General features: G+C 43.0%; 1 protein-coding gene across 1 annotated transcript in view; it reads left to right on the top strand.

Moving 5' to 3' along the window:
• tenm1 (teneurin transmembrane protein 1) overlaps positions 1-22,937 on the top strand; it is a 183,792-nt gene that overhangs the window by 3,507 nt on the left and 157,348 nt on the right. Inside the window, exon 2 of the mRNA XM_085361549.1 lies at positions 346-681. Within this exon, the coding sequence (XP_085217675.1) occupies positions 346-681 (336 nt within the window). The remainder of the gene's footprint in view (positions 1-345; positions 682-22,937) is intronic.

The raw sequence follows: 22,937 nt of genomic DNA, 5'->3' as shown, positions 1-22,937 counted from the left end.
CAGTTCAATACATCTCGAGCTCAATAACACACATCGGGCAGCCCGAACAGGATATAGCCTCACTGCAAATGGTTAAGAAAAATTGAGGCTGGCATTTTGATTTGGACCTCTGCTAAAAAAGAAGAAGAAAAAAAAAAACTTTTAATAAATGCTTGCTCAAATAACAGCCTGCCTGTTGGAATAATTTGGGAGGTGTTCGCTGTTTGGCTTGTAAATGCCTGTCTTTAGCAAACACCTGGTCAGCTTAGTCGCTGAAGCAAATAAAAAACACACGCCAGTATTAGAGGCTTTGCAGTTCTTTGGCTGTGCGTGCTCATTTTGCATGTCTCCCCTCCCTCCCTCTAGATTTAGACTTCTGTAAGGCCGGGCAGTTGAGGAGCCCAGACTTTCACATCCACCAACAGCAGCAGCAGCAGCAGCAGCATCAGCAGCATCAGGAGGAGGAAGAGGAAGTGTTGTGCTCTGGACCGACCGGGCACGTCCACAGCCACGGCTACTCCCTCGGTGTGGGTTCGGACGTGGACACGGAGCCGGAGGTGGACCCGTCTCCCGCTCACGGCCTGCAGCACATGTGGATGCGCGGCCTCAAGTCTGAGCAGAGCTCCTGCCTCACGAGCCGCGCCAACTCCGCCCTCTCTCTAACTGACACCGAGCACGACAGGAAGTCTGAGCCTGACAATGGTGAGTGGGGAAAAAACCCTCTCTTCTTACTCGTTAATGGGATTGTCCATCAGCAGTGGAGATCGGCTTGGCAGATAATTTAGTAGCACACCTTTGATGATTTTCTTTTCTACAAGCAAGGAGAATGCAGCATGTGGTGAAGTGAGATGGTGTTTCACATCCTACACTTATAGCCTCATTATAGAAAAGAGACGCAAAATAAACGCAAAAAGAAAAACAACACCTAACATTCTTCTTTTTTTTGAGATTTAAGTTACACCCCTGGTCCATTGCGTGATTGAAACTCTCAGTATTCGAACTAAAGCTAATGCTTAAGTTCCTTTTTCTTTGAAGGCTATTTGATGTGACTAAATAGAGTAAATGTACTATTGGTTATTTAGTCTCTGAAGTGAGCTCTTATTGAAGGTGAAGCTGGGGTTGACTCTGAGCTCAAGGAAAGTCCAATGATGAACATCCACAGAATATGAGTTGGAAAAAGGATTGGAGATTTTGGATTAAAGGAATTGTAGCGGTCCCATGTCTACAGTGCCTGAATGGCTGCCTGAGGGCATCTGACAACCGCCTCTGTGGGAAGACTCTAGCCTAGAAGGAAGGAGAAGTTGAGAGGCAGGCGAGGTGGGGAGGGGGTGAAGATATTGGGCCAACTAGAGAAGAGCCTGGGATGGTGCCAGCTATCTGTCTTGCGCTGCTGGGCTTGGCTGGGCTCCCTGCAGATGGAGAGTTAGTTAGAGGTGCACGCAAACAAAGACAGAGCTCTCCAACCCGTCCCCAAGGGCACTGTCTGTTTATGTGCCGCAAAAAAGGTGGAACGTATTCAGTGGCTGAGAAAAGGAAGGGTGATGGAGAAAAAGAGAGAGGGGAGAAGGAGAAGGGGCAAGCAAAAAATGCAAATGAGAGAATAGAAATGGTAATGTAATGGTATAATTAGAATGAGAATAAAAGGGAATGAGTGGTTGAGGGTCAAACAGGTGAAGGAGACGCTAGTTTCAAGTGAGTGCTAGACAAAGATGGTGAAAGACTGGGAAGACAGAGGAGAGAGCGAAAAAGGAGCTAGAAAGGTTTTGGGATGCTTGGGAATAGCTGGTGCACTGGACAGGAAGTCAGCGTCACTGAAAATGAGGGTGAGAGAGAGTGGGAATGCTTGCAGCAGTACACAGTAACCAATTTGTGATGGCTGCGTGCATATGGTCCAAAGATATTACCATTTCAGATGAGGGACTCTGTCTTTATCCGGGGTCAGAATTAAAACTGCAAAAAAAAAGAAAAGAAAAAAAGGTGGAGGCAGCTTTGAATGAAGCAGACAGCAGGGAATAAGGATGGATGAAGCCACAGACGTAAGAGGGGAGGATTAAAATGTTCAAAGTGTTGGGCTTTGCTGCTACAGTGCACCAGGAAAGCCGGTTTATGTGTGGATTTCATGTGTCACATGATGATGTAATGCATGTCCTGTGTTTCTCTCTCCAAACTTTTCTCAAGAACACGCTCTCCCCCCTTTTCACTCACACCTATGCTCCTCTGCTGCGTCCGTATCCTTTTTACTCTGCAACCTTATTCCCTCTCCACCACCGGCAGCAGCCCATTTATTCTTATCCTCTTCCTGTCCATCTCTCTCTGAGACATGGCCAGGTGTGTCCATGCGTGGCATCCTCTAATAGGAAATGTATTATGGATGTCACATTTCTCTCCATCAGCACAACAAAGTCTCACACGCCCCTCTGTTCCCGGGCGATAATGAAAGTTAGAGGCACTCGCAAAAAGATGTTGGCGTGAAGGGGCTGAAATCTAAAAGCTAACGTCCCTGCCAAAATGAAAGTGCATTTTAAGTCGGCCCGACCTTGCACTCCCTTTGTCTTCAGAGCTCACCCCCCCCAAACCTATTAATGATGTCAGCTTCAAACTGGCAGGAATCCTTTTGTTCCTGGTCTGATTGAAGCTGACAAGTCAATTTAGTCCCCGTGTGTGTGTGTGTGTGTGTGTGTGTGTGTGTGTGTGTGTGTGTGTGTGTGTGTGTGTGTGTGTGTAGGTGTGTGTAGGTGTGAGAAAATAGAGAGAGGGCTCGACAGATTAAGAAAGAGTAAAAGAAAAGGAGATTCAGCTTGTGTGTGAAGCCACATTTGTACAGATGTCTGTCTTTATTCTCTTTCATGTTTGCGTGTGTGTGTGTGGGAGGCTGTGTGGTGGGGTGTGTGTGTCCAACTGTGACACCTCCCTTGAGGAAGGCTGCAGGCATTTTCGAGCGCCAGTCAGACCTGCTGACAAACTCAGGAAAGCATCAACACCCCGAATTGACGACAGTTCATCGCAAGAACAGAGGAGATTGGCAGTAGAAAGAAAGTGTAGTTCAGCTGGAGTTCACTACTGGGAGATGCACACACACGTACACCACTTACAATACATGGACAAAAGTATGTGGACAACCAGGTGTCAGTCTAAAATTATGGGCTGCAGTATACTTTTATCTGGGAAAGCATTACATAAGACTTGGAAACCTGGAGTGGTAGTGAACACTGATTCTAAAGTAGTTCATCCCAAAAGGAGCTGGCTGGGAATGCTCTGGAGTGAGTGACCTGAAGGTGTACCAACTACAGGTTAGTGAGAAAACATGATAACAAATCATCAGAAAGACGATAGTTGTATTGCAGAATAAATGGACTGGACAGTAAAACTGACTGAAGGAGTTCAGGCTTCGGGTGGCCAGCATGCAATAAATCTTTTGACTTGAGCTTGTAAACTGTGTAAGTCTGAGTGTGACAGCTCGTGTAAGTGTAGCAAAGCTAAGAAATCCATTTCATTGTTTATGTTTTTAGGTGTATATATTAGTGCTGTCAATAGATTAAAAAAAATTAACTAACTAATCTCACAATTTTCTGTTATTAATTGCGATTAATCTCAATTACTTTATTAATAGCCTGGCTCCAATTACATTTTTTTATTCTTTATATTTTAAGTAATTATCGTTGTTCACCGAAGTCCAGTGGTCTCCGGTGAGAGCGACATTCCTTACTTGCACAAGCTTGCTGGACTGCTGAGCCCTCTGGTCCCCATACAAAGTGTGCAGTCTCGACACAATGGTTCCTCTCGAGGGCAGATTGTAACACTCATCTCCTGATGCAGCACGAATGACTTCTCTCAGTCCATCATCTTCTACTATGCTAACTGGTCGGCAGTTTTTAGCTATCCAAACAACCAAGGAATTGGTTACCTTTTCTCTCACATTTTTTGTTATTCGTCCACAAGCACCATACTCCTGAAGCGTAGACTGGCGAGGTCCCGTAGAGGTGGATTCAGTTGGGTGTTTTGCTCTCAGGTGATACGCCAGTGATGAACTGCTTCTGTGGTACTTGAATTCAGCGTTGCAAATTGTGCATCTTACTCTCGTTTTGTCCAACAAGCCATCAGGCAACTTCTTAAAGAGAAACTTTCCACCCAAAAGTCCGCCCTCGTCCATGCTTGCGTGTGTTAGCTAGTGTTAGCTAGATAGTAGCATGGTGTCACTTCTTCTTCTTCTTCTAATCATTTCTGTCAGGCCAAACGCCAGCATAGCACACTGTTGCCCCCTCCTCCAGAGGTGCTCATGAATTTAAAGGTCTTAGATTACAGGAAATTAATAAAAAAAACAAAATCAGCGTTAAATTTTTTTAATGCATTAAACATTTCGCGTTGATCTTAACAATTAACGCGGTAATTTTGACAGCACTAGTATATATGAATAATTTAAAATGCCATCCCTGTTGTGCTGCATGCATAAATGTGCACAAAACAAATCTTTGGCTTTGGTGATGCACATATCAGCCCTCCCTCTGTAGCTGCAGGGATTTATAATATTAATAAACCTAGAGGGAAGACTCCCACATTCAGCTGTAAGCAACAGACTAAGTCCAGTCATGCTCACTAGTTCTATTTTTGTGGACTTGAAATCAAAGTGAATCAGGCAGAACTGTGGTCAAATGAAACACACACACACACCTCCTTAGTCTCAGGGGCTCTGTAATTTTTATAGACTAGATTCTGCAGCTTTAGTCCCATGTGCGGGAGAAATCCTGTTTAACCTATTACAAATATTTTTTTCCCCAAAAAGCAGAGGCTTGAGACAGATATTACATATCGGTCTGATACTGATGTAAATTACTGGATTGGATATCGGAGAGAAATAAAAAATGTAATCTGATCCATTAAATATCAAAAAAAGCACCTCACAGAACTTGTGACACTGCGTAACTCGGCCCATATCCGTAGCACGTCGGAGCAGTGTGGTCACGTGATAAAGCAGCTGTGTGTATTTGTAGCCTCGCTACCAAACCAGCATTTCATCTCCGAGGAAGTTATCCCAGAGAGAAGTAAAGCAAGTGTGTAAGTTCATCTCTGAATGTTTGTAAAGCATTCCCACGTTAAGCTTAACAACCGATATATGGAGCGACCGCCTCTTCTCTCCCTCCCTCTTCTTGCTGCTACTTCAATCATGAAACTGATCAGTGATCAGCTGATCGGCTTTTCTGTCACGAGTCCGTCTCTCTTGTTTGTTTATCGCCCACTTTGCGCCAGAAAGAGGAAACCAGCGGCTGAACAACAGCAGCACGTTTAAGCTTGATAAGCTGTTGTTAGAATTTATTTAATATTACTTTCTACACCAGGATCTTTTTCTATGTAGCTGACGGCTGGTAACTGTGCAGGGGCGGATCTACCAAAGTTTAGCCAGGGGGGCCGATAGGGCATGAACAGGGACAAGGGGGGCACAAAGACATACTTTTCTTTCTTATTCTCATTTAAAATGTCTAGCTTTTAATAAATAATTATCTGAATCTTACACCCAAAGTTTTAATCTTATGTAAAATGTATAGAAGTCCATTGCTGTATATAGTAACTGTTAAGTCTAATATACCCTAGTAAGCTATACTGCTTTTTCCTTTGGGAAGGTACCATCTGTGCAGTCTGCAATTCTGTTGAAGAAAGATGTTGAATCTATTTAATTATTGTAGAAAAATAATTTATTTCTGCGCATTTTTTTTTCCACACTGCATCAAATTAAAGTTGATTACGTCAATTAAGCATCATAAGGTGGAGGGTGGTTCCCTTTTTCTTTTTCTTTTTGCTGGGAGTTTGCAACCCTATTAGTTAGGTTGCTTAATATTTCTGCTAAGTACTCTTTAAAATACCAGAATAGGAAGGATTGAGTAGGTTTAAGTTTATTAGATTGATCAGTTTTGCTGAACTATGAAATATTTTCGGTGCAGTATATTTTTTACATACAGGTATAACAGAATAGCTTTAGTGTTATTGTTTATTTAAACTTGAGTATGAACTTATACAAAATGCAGCAATATATTAAATTATATTATTATTATTATTGATTAAAAAAACACACTATATCGGATTCATATTGGTATCGGCAGATATCCAAATTTATGATATCGGTATCGGACATAAAAAAGTGGTATCGTGCCATCTCTAGTTCAAACCTGCCATTAACTATGAAGCTTAAGCTGGAAACCCATTAGTTGATTTCTTTGAAGAGTAGAGAAACACAGAAAGAAGCTAGTCTCACCACCCAGTTGCGCTTTTGTGTTTAATCCATATAAAAACAGGGATGTAAAAATATCAGTTTATTGAGAAAGATACATAGTATTTGTTTAACTGTTATTTTATGTGTAATGCTACAGTCACAAAACTGTGTTGGAGACAACAGCGCAAACTAAATTATTGCAACCGTGTTCAATGACCTCTTGATCTTGTTGGCTTTTGAAATGGTTATTTGGTGCACATAGATGACAATAAAAGAGCAAACGCAGTCAGTCTGCCATCTGTCTGCAACTGAATGGGGTTAAGGTAGCAATTACATGCAATCTGTTTGTGGTAATACGTGATTATCTGTGGTAAACTGTCAAACAATTGCAGGTTTGTTGCCGTCTGCAAACACATAAATTCACATTAAGTATTCAGATTCAGAGTCCTGGCAGAACCTCAAAGATTTGAAGCAGAACTCCTCCAAAAACAGTGAAATTGTCGCTGCAGGGCAGTGATTTAATGTGAAAATGATACAAGGTGCTCAGCAACCTTGCTGTTTTACAGGATTATAACCAAATAAAACCAGTTAGCAAACAGTTAACAGTTCACTGCAATTGTTTAGAGACAGGTTGCCTCCCGCCAGGTGACCTTGCGATTTTTTTTTTTACAAATCACCAGCAGGTTACCGCCCTTTTTTCTTCTATTGAGACTAGGGCTGCCACAAACGATTATTTTGATAGTCGACTAGTCACCGATTATTTTTGCAATTAGTCGACTAATCAGATCCATTGAACGTAAAACGTACAGCTTATTGCGCCCGCATGCATCTGCTCTTATATAGATATCATTAGCTTACAGCTTGAAGTGTTTAAGGTATGTGCTAACTAAAAATAAAGACAAGATGATAGTTTATTAAAGTTTAATGAAATCTGCAGATTGTTTCGTTGGAGTTTAATAAACTCAGTCTCGTCTGCTCCTTGCTATCTAAAATATAACAGGACACTGGAGTATATTCTGGAGCATCTCACACTTCTGATAATCAGCTGTCTGCTTGATGTTTATTCAGCTGTGTAAAAACTATAACTTTATTTCTCAGCCAAACTGATTTACTCAGGAACAAATAAAATACTAAAAAAAGCCAAACAATAACATTTTTAAGTTATCTAAGTGACTTATATCACATGTGTAGCGAAAGACAGCGGTGGCTTTGAAAACTATTTGCTGGGAGTCCGGTGTTCTCACGGGCTCTAGTGAGCCTTGCCCCCAGCTAGCTATCGAGCTAGTGGGTAACAGACGCCTCCGAAAACGTCCGAGCGCTTTTGAAAATATGTGGTGTCTTGATAAACTGAGCAGATATTTGAAGTTTACACAGCTACATTCTCGCCTGGAAATATGTTAAACTTTATTTTGTGACCCAAAAAGACTAATAAGAGTAATATTAAAACTAACTAGCTGCCGCCATTGTTGACAACTGCGCTGGGCCGCGCTATGAATTCTGGGACACAGCTTCTTCTTCTTCTGGGTTTAACGGCAGCTGGCATCCTTATACATGCAGTGCTGCCATCTTCTGTTTCAGTCCATTATTACACTCTTAAATCCTACTACTTATTCCTGCGTCTTTCGGGATCTTACAAAGCTTCAAACAACGCGTCGACTATTAAATTTGTCGTCAACGATTTTAATAGTCGACGTAATCGTGACTAGTCGACTAATCGTGGCAGCCCTAATTGAGACTGAACCATGAAAGGTTGCTCCTCTATTCTGTACATATGAGTAACATCTCTACTTTTTGGCAACCCCGCTGTGCTGAAACGACTTCAGAAAGACACTGTTGCCTTTTACACTGCTGCTTGCGTATAAATTGAGTAAAAAAGACCGGGTTAATAAATAGGTTTATGATGGCGAGGGTCATTGACTCTGGTGTTCAGTTACTTTGTGACGGTCAGAGGCCTATAGTAAATGCTGAGACACAGACGAGAGAGGGCTGATGAGAGAGAGGTGTCAGTCTTCTGAATTACTGCAGCGTGGAATAATAATCATAAAAACAAACATTAGCTATATAATCTGAGTTACAGCGCTGTCATATAATGAGATGCTAATTACTTGACTTGTTTTTCATCAGTTGAACAGTTTTACTCGTCACCCTCTTCTTTAGGCTTATCTTTCTCCCCGCTACTTTTGAGATTGACACATTGACGTGTATCAGACAGCCTCCTGGTTTTATATCACTGCGCGTTTCATCCATCGTCCATGAGATGAACGGGTTCCAAGGCGTCCGCAAACAGGAGTCCAGCGAAAGGCCCTATCGCTCTTTATACTAGATAACTTTCTGTGCTAAATGCAAATATCTGTGTAATTACCCGGGCCTGAGTAAGCACTTGATCCCGATTGGCTGCAGGATGTCCATTACTTTTTAAAAACTTGACAACTCCCTTAAAACTGTCTGATCGCGGCGCTAAATTAATACTCTAGAAAGGTCTGAATGTTCCCTTTCCGCCATACTCTGCAGATAATGGTTTGAAGAAAATGGGTTTTCAAATTGCCTCAAACATTTACAGTCTCCGAGTTACCAATCAGGCTTAATGAAAGCAGTGCTCTGAAAACACGGCTCAGCGTGGATGTCGTTCCCATGGGTCGAGGTAGGTTGTCCCAGATTTGCCGATCTGACCCATTGCAGACGTTGTAAACACATTAAGACAAAAAGCCAAGCGATCACAAGATGACTTTATTGTGTAATTGATTGTTAATTAATTGAACATTTGTATTCAGTGTTGGGTGTTATCTTTTGTCACTGCTTAGCAGCCTGGTATTAGATGAAGTTTTCAAAGGAATCGTGTCAATAAATGAATATTAAAAGCCTTTGATCATGTGATCTAACGCCCAAACATAATCTGAACAGAAAAATGCAAGGCCCCTCCTCGTTCATTCTCACCAGACATGAATTTATTTACACTTGACAGCTTGCGGGTCTTGAATTCAATTTGCCCACACTCATTTCTCAGACAAATTTTCCCTCAAGTACTAATTTCTTTGTTGATGTGTTTAAAATACGTTTCAATTTTTTTTTTTCAAACAAGGAACTGTCCAAGATGGATTGCAGAATGCCATCAATTTAATCATTTTTCCATCTCAAAAATTAGAATTTGATCCCTTTTTTAAAACAAAAAAAATCTTTGTAAATGGAAAACATTTGGGACGTGTGTCGTCGGTTAGACTAACCAATCTTTTTGGAGACTTTACAAACAAGCGTTGAAAGTCAGTTTTTTGTGACTATGAAAAGATTAATTGCTTAAGTGTGACGCTTTTTCACGAGTGGAAAAATATTTGGCAATTGTAGCAGTAAAGCAATTTAAAAAAACAAACCACGAGACGACAGCAGTTTCACTCACACGTCTTTGTGAGAATTCAGGCATGATTTCAATGCGGCGCTTTCCATCTGCATTACAAACTTACCGCTAATTCAAAGTGCACTATAATTACTGGAGAAAGACTCTAGAAGGCAATCCTCACTAATTGTCATTTCTCTTAATATGCTCTTTTTTTCAGTAAATGAACGATAAGCAGTATTAATGTTCTCTGCCTTGAATTAGAGTGTGGAAGTTACCCTGTAACAGAGTAGATGCTGCAGGGTTTATACTTACCAACACTAAATGAGGCATATTGCCCCAAAATAGATTGCTCCTTTTTAGACCTTCAAATAAAGTCATTTAAAATATATATATTTTTTCATAGTGTGGCTGTTGTCCTTGCCTTGAAATAAGACAAGCATGAATGTTACCTTAAACATAAATGTTACAAGCCGACTATAAACTAGGTTGCTCGAGGGCCTAGGGGACTGCACAATGTCATAGAGGAGCCTCATAGCCTTTGTAAACACGGTCCATTATTTTTATAATGACGTGCCAAAGTTTTTCAGTCAAGTTTGACCAAGCTGTGTTCAAGTAAGAAATTGCGGAAGGTTAGCGAGGGCACGGAAGGCGTCTGGTGAGAGAGCGAAGTACAAAAACTGACCACACGGTTTAATGAGAGCGTGAACGGCTCGGGTAAAGACAAAGCAGGAGAGCAGAGAGTGGAGAGAGAGCCGGAGAGGCTCGCTAAGATCCATCGTTAAAAAAGGCACTGGTGAGTTTTTTTTTTTCTTTGACAGTAGTCATTTGATGCGCGTTAAAGCTATGTTTGAAATACCATTCCTTACCATTTCTATGCGCTGATGGAACTCAGTGAAACAGCAACAGGTGTTAGATTTCAGATGGGATTCTGATCCGTGTGATGCAATTCTGACAATTATTAGGCAATCTGGACTTTTAATTAGATAGTGAGGGAATTACACATGGCTCGTGTAAGCTCTCTTATCCAGGGGTATCAGATAGGAGCGTTTAAGCAATGTGAACGAAATGGATTTTGTGTGTTTTCCCCCCTTCTGATCTTGCAAGACACAAATCTCCTCTTGGCAGCTCCACGACCTCGATAACCTCAGGGGAATCCAGAAATGACAATGCCCTCGGAAACTGAGATGTCTGCAGATGTGCCGGTGAAACCGCACATGTGGACACGCACGAGACACACAAGCCCCATCCCGCTCTCTCCTCCGACCTCTTTGGTGTGTTTTGTGTGCGAGTGTAAGCGCAGGTTTAAGTGGACACATCAGGCAAACAGCCACGTACTTTAACACTCTTCTTGCCTTCCAGAGGCCCAAGGGGTTTTGCAGGAATGGATTTGTCTATTAGCTCGTAAAGAACATTGCTCAGTGCCATATCGATCATCGAAGCTGTAACGTTTAGGGTCTTTAAGTTGTAGAGTTGATCTAGAGGTACATGGGCTCCCCTGGCTATTTTACCAGAGTGAGAGATGATCAACTTAACCCTGGTGTTGCGCTTGGCCAGAGGAAACGCTATAAACACATCCGCTGGAGCCAGAAAGCGTTTTTATTGAACTGCTCGTTCAGCCATCCGGGAGAGGCTGAAGAGTTACCATGAATCCGCCAGGTGCCTTGTTGTAGCAGCAGTGCAGTTGTATGGTTTTCCTCTTCTTTAATGGTGGTCTCATCACGCAGTTAGCCATGCAGGCCTCTGTTCTTGACAAGCTGTCAGGATGTCGGACCCCACCCTGTTGTCCTAATGATGGACTCGTACAGCTCACTGATCCAGTGAAGGACCTGCTGGACTGTAGAGCTGGTTGATGCGGGGTTAGGGATGTGTGTTTGTGAGTGAGAGAAAATGAGACGAAGAGAAAGAAAGAGTCAGATGCGGTGGGAGAGAGAGAGAGATAATTTTCTGTTCTTTCTCCCTCACCCCCTCCTCCATCATCATCCCACTGCCATGGCAACAGTCATCAAATCAGAACATCAGCCGTAGCTTTCATCTCAAGCTGTCCACTGGCTGCCTACAGGCTGTATACATAAAAACACTGCAATGGAAACATCAGAGGCCAGCCATTTTAATAGGCGGCTAAATTGTAGAGAATCCTGCAGTCACCTACAGAGCAGAGGAGGTGAGAGGCAGACACACTTTTTTCTCTTTTTTTAACATAAACAGTCAAATAAGCAGTCTTAAAGCCTGTTTTTAGCTCGCAGCGCTGTTGGTATTAAAATGAGAGGAGAGCGCAGTGAGTGGCACATGAATAAGCTCGCAGCAGAAAGGAACAATAGCCCCGAGAGTGTACCGAGAGATTAGTGCAAATCAGAGTGTTCTGCACTAGGGAAGAGAGGCTGAGAGGGGGTGGAGGACACAAAGGTGCCTGTACGGACACGCACACATGCACACTCGGAGGTCAGTGGGCTATGTATTTTGGAGGTGTGGTAGAAAGCATGAACTGTACTGACAAGGCAGTGGTTGGATGGGAGGATGAAACAGAAAAAAGATGAAAAGAAAAAACAGAAATCAAATATTTTTGATGTCTCTTATGTCTCAAACGCTTGTATGAGCACAGACGCCCGTGTGAATGGTTAGCTCGAAAGCCTAAATGAACAATGACTGAGAAAGAGGGAGAACAAGTGAACGGGGACTTTTACGTCCTGCACAATGCCATCCTCGGTGTTGATGAACCGAACCTGTCGCTAAGCAGTCTCCTGTAATAAAAAGAAAAAAGCTCGTCTGAATAATGAACGCACAGATTCATTGTTAGTCTGACGATCAGAATCGCTATCTGAGCCTGCACGGGGATTCAAATGCCAGTCACAGCAATAACGGCGCGCCGGTTTTCCCACCATTACCAGTTGCTGCCATTTTAGTTTAACCACTTGTAGTAATGGCTGCTCCTCTGTCGCATCAGTCCTCAAACTGCCAGGGATTCTTCTGCCATAGCTGCGTCAGCGCCAGCGTTAAAGGCTGCCATCACAGTTATGGTGCCAGTAGTGAAGGCTGTTGTTACGTGGCACGATGCCCTGAGCCTGTCAGACCTCCAGGGTTTGTGCACCACCTGTCATTATCAGCGCTCGGCCCTGGCAGCTTCGGACAACTAATGGTCCGCTGGGTCTTACCCAACAATCTGCTGACCAATAGGAGTGTTGAATGGTCGGACATGCACGCGCATGCCAGGGAACACAGTGACATGAAAACACAACCTGTCTACATCTGAGGAAAAATTACTTTTATTTGTTTTCTTACTTTCTTTTTTTTAAAGTAAGGTGCGAGTTGAAGCTTAAGCCACACTGAGAAAAGTAGTGATGTATGAGTCTATTTCACTCATTCACTTCAGCCCTGGGATGGAGGAGAATTGTCTGTATGATTTATAGGATTGGATTGCAACCTTTTTCACAGACAGCTTTTAATTGAAAAAACCACAATAGGACTTTGGAAAGCCATTAATTGTTACGGTTAATTAAGGTAAACATTAAATGAAGAGATTTTTAATTGGTTTGCTCTTGATGAGGGAAGGGATCTAGGGTGACCAGAATCTGCATATGTAAATAACTGAAAACTCCTCCAGGCCTTGGCTTATTACTCGCTCCCTCGCCTTTTTTTTCTGTTGCTGTTTGTTTTCCCGTCTGTTTCTGACACTGTACCTCTTTCTGTCTGTGCACACAGTGTATGTGTGCAAACACACACACACCTTGAGGCCCTACAAAGCTGTCAGAAACACAAATGGGGCGCTTTCGTCTCGTGGCATTGATGTGATGTATGTACATGCTTAATGCTAAACTGGCGGTCCCTGAAGAGATACATTTGCTATGATGAGACATGACAGATTGGCAGAAGCCGTCACCTTCATATTTAAGACACATGGGATTACCCCCAGGCTTTCAACATGCAAAGGAGGCTGTTTTATTTTTATATATATCTGTATTTTTTAAAAGTAACTCCTTTAGAGATGTGCGTGCCGCCACAGAATGCTAGATTGACCACCAAATCAAATTTGCCACACTGTGGCAAAGATTGTACGTTTGAAAACTTTCACACATACGTCAAGAATTAGTCTGTTTTTTGGGTGGGGCGGGGCTTCTCATTTGCTTGTCCTCTAAACAGCTGCCACCTGTGCTGGGGGAGCGGGCGGTAATAGCACACCCAGTCGCTTAGCTTGATAGATCGCTCGAACACCAGATAGATAATCATGCTGTTAAATAAATCGCTTCTTAAAATGTTTTGGAATGCCTCTAAAAGCTAAAGGCATGAGCATTTTATGGGTGACTGGGGGAAAAAGAGACTGTTGGTGTCAGGGGAGGGGATGGGACTGAATTTGCATTGCGTAGTCTGCAGGTGACGGTGTGTGCGCATGTGTGTGTGCATGTGTGTGTGTGGAATGAAGCAGGCAGACAATTGGATGGCTGCTTGGTCACCCGGTCACCCTGCTGCAGTAGGAAAAGCTTCTCGTGGCCAATGCAGAGCTCTTGCCAGTGTTTTGCAAAACCTGAATGTGCTAGCGCTGTCCAAACAGATGCACAATGTCATTTAGATAGGGTTTGTATGTGTGTATATGTGTGCGTATGTGGCGGGTAGGGTGAGCGTGTGCTTGTCTACGTGTGCTTCCAAGGGAGTGTTCACTTTGTATTCGTGTCTGTGTGTAAGTGTATTTTGCTCCAAACAGATGTTTTTTGTTTTTTTGTTGTTTTTCATTGTGTGTGTACGAGCAGAATCAGATCAACACCAGCCGGTGCAGTGAGTCTGGCCAATGTGGATAATATTCAGTAATTGCTGTGGCCAGTATTACACATGTACACATAACACTGAAGAGACGAGGTAAAATGAGATATGGAAAGAGCACATGCAAGCAAGCTTTTACATGAAACGTACTGAGATTTTATGCTTTGGCTGACTCTGTGCAAACAGCACATTAACTCAACATGAATCATCATGATTATAAGTAGCTTTGCTATTGCAGGAAATGGCACACAATCAATTGTATAACCCCCTTTTCACTCACATTCACACCTAGTGGCAATTTGGATTATCCAATGAACCTATCCCCACAAGCTGCATGTCTTTGGACGGTGGGAGGAAGCCGGAGTGCCCGGAGAGAACCCACGCAAACACGGGGAGAACATGCAAACTCCACACAGAAAGACCCCGGCCTGATGGTGGAATTGAACTCAGGACCTTCTTGCTGTGCGGCAACAGTGCTAACCACCGTGCCACCGTGCTGCCCCACGGTATACTGAATACATCCAAGAAATTAACAAACAACCATCTGTAAACGCTGATGTCTAAAGAAACACATTCTATACCTTGTTGGATCCTAACGGGATGCCTCCAGGTGGAAAGACGTATACTTTCGCTACAAAAAATGGATATTATAACACTGAATAATTGCACATATGCAACCATAGATCTCACACATCTCTCCTTTTATAGGATTTCTGTTCACATTTATCTCCCAACGAGAAACATTTGTCAACCAGAACACAAGAACATAAATCCCTAACTCCAAGAAATTCTAGAAATAAAGTACACCCAGTGAATTAATGAAAAAGATAATGGCACTGATAAAGCTCCCACACAGGACACACGCTCAGTGGTCACGATATTTATATCACCTCTACACCTCCGGCTTCCTTAAAGCAAGACAAAAAGAAAGATGCATGTGTTTGGTGTCCAACGTTCTTTGGGCACCATGTCAAGGCACAAACATGAATTAAATTAAACTCAATGTTGTCTGTTGCCCAAAGGGTGACGTTGTACTTATAGTCTTTAAGACACCCAGAAGCAGCCATGCCAAATGGTAAACGGACTAGTGCTTTTCTAAGATACTTGGCAGGCGGATTGGAGAAGCCAGGGATGAACCACGGCACTTCCCACAGGTAGACTAACTCGACCTCCAGAGCTACACCCACTGCACAAGTGGTTCCAAGGATTTGAACGTAATCCCCATCTTTATGTTGCCCAGTAAGAGACTCTTCATAAAAGACTAAAAGCAAAAAAATCTGTACATTTAAAAAAAAAAGAAAAGGGAGCAACATGATTGACAGCAGCATTAATCTGCGAGGTATATGCAAGGATACATGCTGTGACTATTTTTAGTAAAGGCAGCTTTAAATGCTGAGGTACACGGTGCACACCTGTGCAAGCAATCATTAGGAAAATGAAGGCAGAAAACAAAGTAGCAATCAAATTCAAGAAAATGAGGAGGAGGAAGTGGCTGTATAGGCATATCATGAATGAGTGGACTTCATGCTAGTCAGCTGGGCTTCTGTTTGTGTACTGCAACTCTTTTTCTATGCACTTTATAATCCTGCACTAGCAAGAGGGGTTCGTTTACTTTTTCCCTGCCAGCACTACCCGTGTTTGGATAAAGTATCCCGCATTTACACGAGCAACTCAAGTTAAAGCAGTAGATTGTATTTGTTCATAATTGCAAACGAGACGAGGATCTGACAGTATTTCAGAGGTAATCCTTGTTGTAGATTGTAAGCCATCTGGATATGTTAATGTTTGAGGCACATTTGAGGACAGATAACAATGTATAATTCATTCACCTAAGACGTTTGCGCTTGTATTTTGGTTTTAGGAGATTAAAAGACATTGCATCAAGTCTCTTTAAATATCAGTCCTAATAAAGACTTGCTACTCCAAAAGCTTCAAAGTGCCTAAATTATGATTGGAAGGCTGCTGTTTGGGGGAGGGGTTTGATTTAATTTGTTAATTGGAGGAAAATGATGAGAAGGATATAAAATGAAGCATGAAGGTGAGCATCATAAGCCACTTTCCTTTTTGTACATCTCTGTCTTTTTTGGGTGTTTTTTTTTTTAAAGACAGAGTAGATATTCTCCTCTTAAGGTCTCTTTCCGTCCCTCGAGGGTCTGGTGTTACATCCGAGGTACATTCATCTATTGTTTTTCTGTCTGTGGTGGAGTAAAAAAGGGAAAGACTGCAGCCCGGCTGGGCTGGATGCACGTACAGTTTGAGAACGCGCAAAAAATGAGTCCGGTTTGTGAGATGTGTTGAGAGATGATCACCTCGGGGGAAGTGTGAGCTGAGCCCCCTCGTAGCTGCAGAATGAGAAAGAGAGAGAGAGAGAGATTTAATGGGCTGTGCAGCCGACAATAGGTGGACACAGGCTTTTCTTCTTTTTCCTTTTTGGGTCAACACCAGAGACGGGTCGGCACACAGGCAGAGTGAGGGAAATAGATGGGAGCAGGAATGAACGAGTGCTAAATCTCGCCCCCTGGTTGCCCTCAGTCAAATCCTCGCCATTATGCTCTCTTGGCTGATTTATGTGATGCGGGTGGTGCCGCGGTATCTTTTCTTCCTCCTTTGCGAGACAGGAAACAGAGATGGCAACCATCACAAAACCAGATTTGGAACCGTATTCTTGACCTGTGCCACACAAAGGCTCCAACCCCCACCCCAAAAAAGCAACTAAATATAAATCTTAGTTTTGTCTGATTGCAATTTCTCGTTCTCAAAGCCCTCGTTTTCGTTCCTGGTGTGATCGCGATTAGGAAGGACTTACGCAAGAGCTGTTTACATGTGGACCTTCTCCGCTGAATGGATCTCCCCTGACAGCTCAGCTGAGGGGATGTAAAGAAAAAGGTGAGGGAGGAAAGTGGGTGAGACGCGCAGTTGTGTGCTACATTAACGGAATGAATGTAGGATGGTACACAATCACTTCTAATGTTTGGCTAGAGGCGTAGAGGGAAGATATGAGAGAGAAAAATCTACGGATTAATGTTCTCATGACCACTGCACGGCGAATGAGAGGCAGCTCAGTATGGTTTTGGTTTTTTTCACAGATGAAGGTCGTGATTGCGTGGATGTAACACAGGCTATAATTGCCGCTGGAATAAATATGGCTGGTTGGTGGTGCTGCAATCATCGGTTAATACTTTAATGAAGACACGATGGCTCAGAGATCAAAACGTCTCCAGCTGAGATAGCTGCTCCCGCTAATTTTACTTAAACAAGCACCGAGTAGCTCTACACTCCGGCTCGTTGAGCTAAAGTATTTCTTATGTAAAGTGGGTTCTTTCATGCCACAGTATACACTTTGTAGTTTTGGAGCAACATAAAATAAAAGCCAGGGAGTCGCAGTTGAAGTTAGACTAGATATGTTTTGTTTTGCCAACAGATGACATCTGGGGATCAACCTGCACATGGTGTTCGTTCATTTGTCAAGCCTCTTTCTCTCTCTCTTCTTCCTCTCTCCCTCCGTTTCTCAACACCTCTCAGTATCATCAGCCACAGACTCTAACCACCCGCGGCGAATGTGAATTAACAGACGGCATGCTGCTAGCAGCACCTTGCTTGCCACTGAAACAGATTCATCACACAGACCTAGATTCTGCCTCACCCCACTAATACACACATACAAGCATAAACACACTTTCACCCTAGAATAGCGCCTCACATATCATGCATCCATGGTGTAACACTCTTCGCACTTCCACACTGTACTTTGTGGTCAGGAGAACAAAAATATCGGTAACAGATTCTTCTCTGTGGCTTCCTTCAGGATGATGCAAAGCCTTTTAGCTCGCCGTGGTTGCAGGTTAGCGGCAGATGAAATGCTCCCCTGTATTTTCCTGCTCAAAGCCTGGTCTACACTTTAAATACATCCCCTCTCATTTCTCCTCAATTGACACATTTATATGAGTGGGAGTTGCTTGAAAATCAATCTCCATCGGAAGTTGAAAGGGAGAGCGAGGCAGGTTTGCCCACAGGTCAGAGGTGCATTGTGGGATATTGACTAGTCCTCGGTGCTGCAGTAGGCGCAGTGAGAAAACACATCTACACGGATATTATTGACAAAGGCAGCACAACCCTGCACCTCTGTAAAGATGACAGGAACTTTATTATCCTCTGAGAGGAAATTCGCTTTCGCAGTCGATACATGAAAACACGAAACGCACTCAAATGGAGGCATACAGGAGGGGTTCGTCTTTTCACTGAAAAGCATATTTCTTTACCACAAAAAGCACTCACGACACTCATCCGCCATAAACAAGTTTCTGACGGTTAAAGATTGAAATGTGGTTCCAGGCTGGTTTAAAGTAAGAGCAGCATTTTCCAATATATGTATCGCATGATGTATACGAGTCATACAATTATTAATGAGTACTCTGTAGTTTGACAGTGGTTTAAAAGCACTGCCTGTGCTTTGTCGGTGTCTCTCAGCTGTGGACCTTGAAAGCACTTGCCCAAAGACATGGCAGCATTGCTTCTGGCTTGGCTGAACATGCCATCAAGCATAACTGACAGTGTTTGTGGGTGGGAAGCCAGTGCGGGATCATGTTCTTGTCAGCAACAACAACCGCCCCGGGTCACCTGTATGATGGCAATGGGCTCTAAAGCAAGAAAAACTTCTTACAAAAGAGAAGCAAATAGTTTGTCTACTCCCTCCCAAGGTCAGCAGTTGCAGGGACTGTAACGTAGGGGGGGTAAGTGTCCGTTGAAAAGGGCTATCATGCAGATTTTATAGATGTTTAGCTAGCGTGATGTTTATGGTGGCCCTGAGGGGTCAAATGCACCGTGACTAAAGGAAACACCAGCGAGTATAAAAATGCTGCCAAAGGAGACACAACAGAATCAAAGCTGAATAAGGCACAACGGAAGTACAATAAAATGAAACCTCACAACAACATAAAGGAAGCATCTTTGGGGAAATATTAATGTGACAGAACAGCTGCGGAAGTCAAACCAAACCATACAAAGGACTGAAACACACTTAAAGGAAGTGGGGGATTCATTGGAGCACATGTCACATGATTCACATAATACTGTAGATAAAGGTTAGCTGTTTACGGTTAGCTTGTCACTTTGCGGTTAGCTTGTCACCTAAAAACACTTCTGTTGTGTTTTGTGAGTTTTATCAGTCTTTCGTTGTGTTTTGTGTGCTTTTACAACATTTTTCTATTTCCCGGTGTTTTCTTATGTTCCAGTGCGTTTGACCTTTTCACTGAAAACGTAGATATTTTTTTCTTAAAGGTCTTTGCAATCACCTGGCTCCACAATTGTACCTTTGAAGTTAAAAATGGTTCTGTCCAAGGTAGCTTCTCTTGAACTCAACTTTTCTGATTGTGGAGAACAGCCACTAGAAAATGTGACAAAAAACAACAAGGTATGTGTGAATGTTGGCCAAAATCCACTCAAAGAAAAAAATACTGGCGCATTATTAAACCAGAAGACATAAACTTTCTTCTTTTGCTTGGTAAAGAATGATTTGTTCTGCTTAGCTTATCTTGAGGTATTAATTATATTCCAGTGAGAACAAAAGTGAATAGAATAGAGACCATGACATAAAGGGCATCTAAAGTTCAGCCAAATCAAGCATTAATAAAAAGCTTCATTGGCTTAATTATTTATTTGTTAGTACTGCTATAAATCCTGAAAATTTAATGTAGGCTCTTTTTTGCTCGTGCATATCAGAAACAGAGTACAGCTACAGCCTCAGAAGCATTATCTATCTCTTTGCAAGTACTAGATGATATAGAGACAAAATCAACAAGTCTTTGTGAATATCAAATTCGTTATTTCTTCTTATTTTTACATCAAATGATCATTTAAAAAGTCGATGGTGTTCAAGAAAACTCGATTTTGCGCAGCTGAGCAAAGTCGAGGTGGACATTAAAAAAACAGAGCATTTTATTTCTTCTTTGTAATTTTCCCTTGTGTAGGATCTGAAACTAAGATTGATAGAACTACGTATCTTACATAGGCAGGATTAATAGAATGATTAATCCTATCAGGACTTCAAGGCCACAATGCACAGATATGTAATTGCTTGTGAAAGGGCACAAAGCTTCTGATAGCTTCTGCATATGTGCAGCCTATCAGGAGGTGGGTGAAACACTGGTTGAGGGGGTGTTCGAGTTGTTTGGAATAATATAAATTACAGTAGAGCTAGTCCGCTAGTTCTACATTCCCCTGGAAATACTGACGTTTCAGGTTTGTTAGGCTTCTGAAAGAAGCTTGTCATTTCACATTAAAGTAGCCCAACATTGCTGCTTTTATGGATCTCCTCCTCACCGGACAAAGAAATTATTTATGTAAAGATTTAAGATGGAAGGAAGACAAGGTTGTCTACTCTTACCACATTACCTTCTATGTGTGTGTGTCTATTTAAATACTCGTGTGCTCTTGTGAGTGTGTGTTTGTCCCTAGCCGATACAAAGTATTTCCATTATAAGGCATATGCCATCCTGCGTTATGGTGGGAAGAGATGCTGGCTCTTACTGTGACTGTCACATCTATAGAGGAGAAGGGAAGGGGATATTTCCTGTTTAGATGCCACCAATTTCCTCTTCATGCATGGCGCGCACGCACATGCAACGCACACACGCACACAACTGATAGAATTATTATAGCGTGTCAGGAAAGTGCAGGCTTCACATTTCAGCAAAATGGACCCATTTGGCGGGCAAACTGCTGCATACACCCCTCTCCCCCCCGAACCCTCCGTTACCTCTCCCCCCCACCCAGTCGGCGTGCCAGTCTGCTCAGCCGAATCCATAACGGCACCGAATACATGTTTCTGTCACAAGCTTCGCGTCAGCCTTTTTTTTTTCTTTTTTCTTTAACACGAGCAGGAGAAATGGGGGAAGAACGGGTCATTCTGACAGTAGGAATCACTCTGTGTGGATCTTAAATGTTTTACCGCCTTAATGGGACTCCAGAAATAGATGCAGCGCTAATGTCCTCTGACGCTAGGAAAAAAGAAGGGGAAGAATGTGTCTATGCTAAGTGTGTGTGCTGGGAAGTTTGTGTGCATGTCCATGTGTGTCTGCAGAGGCCGGTCTGCACGATTCAAATGGGCTCAAGTGAGGGATTCACGCATGCAAATGAAGCCACTTAAATCTGGGTCCTTTCCCCTCTATCTCAAAGGACACCCTTTTCTCTATTTAGAGCACCACTTTGACATCAGTCCTACGGAGGCAAGGCCCTTATGGGGCTTTGGTCTTAAGTGGTGCACTATAGAATATAAGGAATCATCCAGATTTGCCTTATGTAATCTCTCATCCTTGGAGATATCCACAGCAAATCTTCAACAAGCACCTTGCTTGATGCAGACACTCAGCGTAACTTATCGCCCAGCTTGAGCATTAAGCATTACCTTTTGAAGACGTGTTCAATATCGTGGGATTCCTGGCATTCGTTGCTTCCAGACAGCATTTGCTGCTTTAGAACAGTTAACCATCTCCCAGCATGGTTCCTCCTCTCCAGACAGACTCTGACTTAGAATATTGATCTCTCTCCTAGCTGTATCCTTACCCCCTCAGACGATCCATACTAAATGTATTAGCTGTGGAGAGAGCTACAATGTCCTCTGCAGCTAATCATATTTAGAGAGCGGTATCTTTAAAGAAGCAGCCCGTTTTTGTGGGGCCAGAGTGAAATGTTCAAACCAGAGGATTCTGCTGCAATGTGCAACATCAAAAGATGGGCTTCAAGGCTGGCGTATTAGAAGACCACTTAGGTTCATCACGAGAGATTAAGGCGTGGGCTGACACATGCTAATGCACGTATGTTCGTGCATTATGGTGGGGGGGGGTCATTTTGACTTGTTCGCGATTTATCGTAATTTCTCGCCTCTCTCACCAGTCGCACGCGCCCTCTCGCACACGCACACACTGTTCGTTTCGCACCACGGCAGGCATCATACGGGAGAGCAGCGCTGATTGTTGAGTGGGGCAATCAAAGGCTTTGATGCTAATCAGAGCTCTCTGTCCTGCCAGTTTGGAATGATGCTGGAAATATACAATAAAGAAAGGCTTTTATAGCAGATGCCCGACGCCTGGCTGATGTGATTGCTCTCTACCTCATTCACTGGGTAGCAGGGGATAGAAATCAGACTTGAGCTGAGGGATAGAGCTGTATACTGGCTCGTGTGAGCTCCTAATGCAGTGCCACATGTAATGAGCTTTGGATTTGGGCCCCCATCATGCATAGAGTTTTTCCACCTAATCTGCTAAATACTTTGTGAACCGTTCATTACATTTGTTTGGGTTGATTTCCATGCTGCTACTTGTGCAGAGATGACAGTAGTACTTTGTTTGGCGGGATCTCCTGTAAAGCGCTCTGATAACACCTGTGCTGCTTGATGCAGCAACTGTATTCCTGGCACTCATCTCCTCTCTCGGTGGGGGGGCTGCCGGTGATGTGTGTTTTTCTAACTGCCGATTTCTCTGTACGTGCTCGGAGCGCTTCCGTGTTCATCTCTTGCCTGTCTCAGCTCTTGCCAGAACCTTTTTGGACATATGTGCTTTAGCTTTTCGATTTTTTTCTTCTTTTTCCCTGTGTGCCTGCGTGTGCGACTGCTTGTGTGCGTGTGTTTAAGAGAGAAAGAGAGACAGAGAGAGCAAGTAAAAGAGGGAGTTTTGACAGTCC

Source organism: Diplotaxodon limnothrissa, linkage group LG2 (assembly GCF_057381915.1).
Source record: "Diplotaxodon limnothrissa isolate DT_005_m linkage group LG2, D_limnothrissa_male_GT1.1, whole genome shotgun sequence".
NCBI lineage: Eukaryota > Metazoa > Chordata > Actinopteri > Cichliformes > Cichlidae > Diplotaxodon > Diplotaxodon limnothrissa.
This window is presented reverse-complemented; position numbering and strand designations above follow the sequence as displayed.